The sequence below is a fragment of the Corylus avellana genome, chromosome 4 (assembly GCF_965113065.1).
Source record: "Corylus avellana chromosome 4, dhCorAvel1.hap1.2, whole genome shotgun sequence".
Lineage (NCBI taxonomy): Eukaryota > Viridiplantae > Streptophyta > Magnoliopsida > Fagales > Betulaceae > Corylus > Corylus avellana.
Genome location: NC_142493.1, coordinates 24,179,584 through 24,186,425, shown reverse-complemented (window position 1 = coordinate 24,186,425; position 6,842 = coordinate 24,179,584). Strand labels below are relative to the sequence as shown.

At 36.8% G+C, this 6,842-nt stretch overlaps 1 protein-coding gene across 1 annotated transcript; it reads right to left on the bottom strand.

Moving 5' to 3' along the window:
- Window positions 1-432: 432 nt before the first annotated feature.
- On the bottom strand, window positions 433-6,441 carry LOC132179402 (E3 ubiquitin protein ligase DRIP2). Its single transcript, XM_059592129.2, is given in 8 exon segments — window positions 433-540; window positions 543-698; window positions 884-956; window positions 2,201-2,251; window positions 2,343-2,764; window positions 2,966-3,311; window positions 4,943-5,042; window positions 5,909-6,441. Coding segments are annotated over 8 exon segments (1,317 nt in total). The 5' UTR covers window positions 6,048-6,441; the 3' UTR covers window positions 433-510.
- Between the last annotated feature and the right edge of the window lie 401 nt (window positions 6,442-6,842).

Here is a 6,842-nt window from a genome sequence, read left to right as displayed (position 1 = left end):
ATGCCACCGCAGGCCAACCACACGCCACTAGAAAGCACCCCGAAGACCATTGACACACCCGGCCCGGTCGATCTACGGTGGAGACAAGAAAAGAAGGGGGAAGGAAGAAAGGGGGCACGGGGCGGGAAGCAGGGAGTTGTACCTCCCTCTCCCCAGTCTGCTATGCTCTCTCTAGGATTTGACGGACTGCTTATTGCTAACGCCTTGAGTTTGAAAGGCATGTTAAAATCTTAGAGATATCCTATCAGGTGATTTAAATTCCTTACATTATTCATTCATAAGGCCTACAAATAGGCATTTATCACTGTGCTATCAATAAAAAGTCATTCAATAAAGATGCAGCCAATGTCTACGCCACACGCCATGAATATAGCATAGGTACGCACGCGTGGATGCACAAAACATAGGGGAATTTAAGACTTTCCAGGCAAACGCATGCTCTGGGAAGATTAAAATTGCCTTGGATTGCCTTGACTGAGATTACTTTGGAGATAGAGGTGACTCTAAGCATCATTGAAACATGTTCATGGGGGCTAAGCGCTTCGACCATATGACAGAACCATCACAAAATCCTTGGCTGAGCTACCCACAGATGTCTCTATTCTTTCTGATGTTGGTTTTGTCTGCAACCACATGTCTACCAAGTCGTGAAGTTGCTGTGTAGAAATCAATGGCTGACCCCACAACAAGATCTCCACCTGTAAGGATCACTCAAATTCAGCAACAAATTCCCAATAGTTTCTCATTCACAATTCCATCTATATTTTGTATGGTGACGGTATAGAGAAACAGCTTTCTTAGAAGATAATACAACCTGAGTACAGAAAAAGATATGCCATACAGAAAATTTTCTCTTTTTTTTTTGACAAAGGGGAAAAGTTACCTCAGCCTCGCTAGCAAGATCCAGTTTTTTCACAAGATACTTTTTGATAAATGAAACAGGTAAGCTACCATCCCTGTGACAATTTGAAGAACAAATCATTGAAAGTTGGGAGTATTTGCTCAATAAGGCCAACAAAGACAAACAAAGAAAGCATATGTACTGCATCACCCAGAAGCAACCACATTAATAGGACAGACTCAAATGCATTACAGTCTCACAGCTAACTCTTAATGGTAGGAGGAACTTTAATGAAAACAGTAATGAGTATTAATATGATCAACTTGAGACATTCAAGCATGTTGCTGAGGTGATTCATTTACAGTAAATAATGATTCCATTATATTCTCCAGAGCACACAACAAAACATTAATAGATCCTCCTTTATGACCTCTGTCTACAAGCTGAAAACATGGAAACTGCTTAGGTGATTCATTCAACCTGAGATTTACAGCCTAATAAAACAGGCTAATGAGTTAGCTACCTTATTGGTTCATATTTGATAAGGAAAAAAAAAAAAAAAACCATCGAATATAAAGAAATTCACTGTTTCTACAAACAAAAATAAGCAAAGAAAAAGAACGTATTGGAAGGGTTACAGGTGTATAAATATCTCTTCCTAGGAAGAATGATATTCATATCAACAGAATTATCTTGTAACTAAAAAGTGTAGATCACACATGTGGCTGATCAACCCTGTTGTCTATTATGTTTCTTTTAATTAGGTGTGGTTAGAAAGTAATCGACTCTCGACCTCTTCAACCACCTAGACAATAAATAATTTTTTTTTAATCAAATTCTGTTTGGAAAGTTTATTTTTGTCAACGTCATTTAAAAGGTTTGTCACACTTGACCTGAAAGTTTGTATCAAATGATGTTAATGGGTAACCACATGAGATAATTCCTCGTCCAAACTCTAGGTAACAAAATGGCAGACTACTAAGTATTTAGACTTCAACTGTTGCAGAGAAATATTCATATGAATTCAATCTTTCATTTGCTTAATAAAAGCTTCATTTGGACTGTACTGAGTTTCCTTCCACTGAAAAGTAATTGGGGAAGAAACACCCCATTCTCCAAATAAGGTCTATAACTTGGATTAGAGCATCTGAAGTGTAACATAATTAACAATAACATACTAGTATTTCATAAATACCAAAATATCCCTTATCCACCACTATGGAACTTCTACCAAAACTAATAAACATGATGCAGAGAAAGACAGAGTTGATATTTTCTTTTACAAAACAAAAATGGACAGCAGTAAGCAAAACAAGTAGTGCAAGTACATGGCAGGAAGTGCAGTAAATAAAAACTCACTTAACCCTCAAATAGCATGAGGATATCTGCGGCAAGAGTGCATCTCCTGCCCTGAAACCATTAATCAAAATCAAAACTCAGTATGTGAAAAACAACTCTTTAATGGTCAATTCTTTACTGCACCAAAGAAGTGAAATCTCACTGTTCATCAGAGGCAACTAATGAGAACCAAAGTGGACTAAATCTTCTATCACGTTTACTATTTGCATCAAGCACTGCTTGTCCTGGAATATCAGAGACAGCTGTACTTCTTTGTCGAACAGCTTGCAATTTTCTAGGTTTCACTGAACCTGATGATGCAGTAGCTGAGCCATTTTCATGACCATGGCCTTCTGATTTATTACCGCGTCCCTTTATGTTGGATTTAGGAACATGTGCTTCATTGGCGTCAGGCAGCATTGTTGTCCCATGCATGTTGAACTTAAAAGACTTAGTTTTGCTTGCAGTTTCCACCAGGCAATTTAAGGGTTTCCACAAATCATTTGTCCCCTCACATGGTTCAGTGTGGTCCACCGTTGGTTTATTACGCATTTGTTGCTTAGGTGACTCAGCATTGGAAAAATTCTGCATCACAAAAAGATAATTCGAAAGGAAGCTGTCATAAATAAATTTCAGATAACCAAATTATCAGCTTTTTATTTTTTTATTATTTTAAACAAACTACATAGAAAGAAAGAAGATTAAATTGATTTAAGCTAAAATTAAAAAAATAATAATAATAACAATAATAATAATAAAAAATAAAAATAAAAAATCTTCCTTTACCTGCCCTCTATTTTGTGCAAATTTAAATAGAGGCTCAGGCGAGCTTAAACTGACCAGGCAATCATCCACTTTCTTATCATCTTCCTCTCTGTTAAAAGGCTCATTAACAAAAGAAGTAGATTCTTGTAGAGCAAGACACTTTCTTGCAGCAGATTTTATTCTTCTTCCAATCAGACCAGAATGGGCACTTAGTCTAGTTGTGCTTACACCTACCCCCAATGAAGAGAGAGATCTCTCCTTCCTTTTTCCTGGCAATGGAACTGAGGGTATAGCTTCAGTTGCCTTAATCTTTTTTCTTACAGAAGGGAAGAGTTTAGCCCTTAAATCTTGCACACTGTGATCCGCCCTGCAGATCAGCAAAAGGTTAAAGCATCTTAAAACAAACACTAACCATTTCTCCTGTCAAATTCATGAATATACTTTTAATTGATTTCGTATATTTCATGTTAATGGGATATAATTTACGAAAATGGCTTCTAAATGTAACATAGTCAAGAAACTGAAGGACAGGCTCTCAAGCATAGAATTGGCTGCATTCTGTACCCATGCGCGTGGGTGGTTTCTTCAACTTCATGAGTATCAAGATTGGAATGATTAACATCTATGAATTGTCCTGTAATATGTTTGTATTATGAAAGTTGAAATAGAATGCATCCGAAAAATCCCCTAAGGAAACCCTCAATTTGGTAATATCATTGCAGTATTGTATACGTTAATGCATACAAAGAAAACCATGCGCGTGGGTGGTTTCTTCAGCTTCATGAGTATCAAGATTGGAATGATTAACATCTATGATTTGTCCTGTAATATGTTTGTATTATGAAAGTTTAAATACAATGCATTCGAAAAATCCCCTAAGGAAACCCTCAATTTGGTAATATCATTGCAGTATTGTATACGTTAATGCATACAAAGAAAACAATTTCTTAAGATCATCAAGATGTGACTACTAGTTCATAAAAGCCAAAGATAACTGAAATAGGTTCAACAATTCTGCAAATGGAATTACATTTAGACAACAATTTCCTTATTAAACTAGTTTATGAACAATTGAATAGCCTGCAGGATTACCAAACTGACTAATTTTTCCCCTTCTAATCTACAAAAACATGTTTCCCACAGCAATAACATGTCATTTTGAGTACAAAGACCAAACCGCTTCCCCTGCAGAATTTACTACATCCTCCACACAGAAACATATAACAAACAAGCAACCATAAAATTCACAAGCTGGTGTGCCATCAAATCAAAATGCTTAATTCCTTTGGCTTCGCAAATACAGTATAATTCTTTCGGCTAGGCAAACAAAGAAACAAAACGAAGGACCATATTAACTCTAAGAAATGCATTTTTCAAAGCTGGCCAATAGTTCCTTACTTTAAACCAAGAGGGTATAATTTCAAGAAAGTATGTGAGTTCAGTTTCTTTTTTCCTCTTATATTGGTGGAAAGAAATGTAATGAGGGTCAAGATTAAGGTTGACCTGAGTTTAAAATAAGTTTTATCAGGTGGGAAAAAATAACCACGCATTTGTGCCACAACTTAACCAAAATATATCTTTGCAATATTCTTATGTTAAACAACAAATTGATCATTGTGCATATGATCCATCACATCTTTTAGAGATTAATGTATTAATAAAAATTAAAAAATAGAACAAGAGGTGCTGAATAAGACAGTCATTAGTCTGTTCTTTCAGAACCGAGCTTTAAATTTTAAACTTTCATTTCCAGGAACATCAGTTGGTTATCTCAACAATTATATGGTGCATGCACTGTCAAATATGCTAATAGCAGCTAGTAAGTAAATTAAAATTGCAGTTCCTCGCTATTGGTTGAGCAATATGTGAATCACATGTATAATACGATGGAATGATTAAAAAATTATCACTTTGGCTAGGAACAGAGTTACTATATTCATAAAGCAAGTTACCCATTTGTAAATTACCAAATTCGTAGGAGTAATAATGATGAAATACCTTAGTTTCTCCAGTGGAGCACAACCTAAATCTATGTTGCACTCTGGACAGTGATTCAATTCCTCATCTGCTATCTTTTCATATATGCACTTCCGGCAAACTGTTTCCAAATTTATAGATAACAATCATCAGATATTGTTTGATTAATGAAATGTTGAAAAAAAAAAAAAAAAAAAAAAAAAGGAACAAAAACAAAAAATCTCTTATGCAACTAAGATACAATTTTAAGACACCATATCATTCACCAATAATTCAGGGAAATTTACGATTACGCTCTTCTGATGTGGACCAAGAAGAAAACAAACTCATGAAGAAAACTAGACAGGAAACCAATAAACTTTATAAGTATTTCACAAACAAGATTAAAATTACAAGGGGACCATTGATGGCTTGCCACATCATATGCATCATAATATCAAACATTACCTCTTAATTGTTTTAGCCTTAATGGAATAGGATAATGTCGACATGCACTGAGATGTCCATTGGATCCATTGAGGACTAATTTTTGTTTTCATATTATGGATCATGGTTTGTGCTTTATGGAATTTCTACTAGCTATCAAAAAACAGATAAGGCAGGGCCTAAAGGATTGACAATGTAAAAGTTATGGAAGGAGATTGCTTGCTTCTTCTTTCCAGTGGACATCCTATATTCTACAAATTATCATATCTCAAAGCTCAAGTTCTACCATTACTCGCATATAAGAAAAAGCCAAGTACAATTTCTAACATGATGAGCATTATCCAAGCTGGCTAACATTGAAGCGTTACAACAAGATTGCAAATTGAGGAATACCCAGGTAATATGCGAAAAAGTTACGAATAGAACGTAAACCATAAAGAACCCATGTAAAAGGAACAATTAATAGACCACGTGAAATCAGATAGAAAAAAAAAAATTCAGAAATTGTAGAAACATAAGCATGAGAAACAGAGAGAGATTGAGAAACAGAGAAGCACTGACAGGTGTGGAGGCACTCAGATATTGTAGTGGCGTCTCTGAAGAGCTTATTGCATAAAGGACATGCCATGCATGAAGCGAGTTTATCCCTCTCTACTTTCACAATCTGCCTTGCCATCATCATTACCTTCTTCTTCCTCATCTTAATTACACTGACGCGCCCACACACAAAACAAACACAAGCGCCTCCTTATTGACGTACCCACATGGTGCATGTCACCAATACGCTACAAATCATAATCTTTTCCGTCGTTTTGGACGAGAAACCACGACAATCACGAAGAAAATCATCCGCACACATTGATAGTAATTGTTGGGGTTGGAAAATTTTCTTTCTATTGGCACCGTTTCCGGTTGGTGGGCGAGGAAAAAAAAGAGAGAAAGTGTGGGATTTTGGAGTATTCAACGTGGGTCTTGTTCGATTTGGACACTCGCAAAGGGGTTGATGATCTGTTCGAGGCTAAGCAGTAGAAACACTCGCACCGGCTCACACGCCATGAAAACTTTTATAGCTATGTTTTGATTTTCCGAGTGTGTTCAGGAGCGAGATGCCTATGCAAAAGGGAGGAGATAGCGTGCGCTGGTCGGGGTTATGGTGTTAACCTGCGCACTCTCCGCCACACGTATATATCGTGTGCTTTTCTCGTGGGTAACGAGTTGTTTGCTTTGGCAGCCGGCGCAGGTTAGCGGAGTCACGCGGTGGTCACGTGAACGGCGTGTTTCAGTTTGGGTAGTTTTTGGTTTCGGAATTTTATAAAAGTCAAAGCAGTCAGATTGTGCCAAGTGGGGGGTGTCAGATTGGACGGTGTACGTAGAGCCCACTTCTTTATTGATACTGCATGTACGGCTCTGCTCTGTGTGCCTTTGTGAGAATCGGATCTAGATTCCCTGAAATCTTCACGGGATTCCAAATTTTGGAATTATGGAATTTTAATCG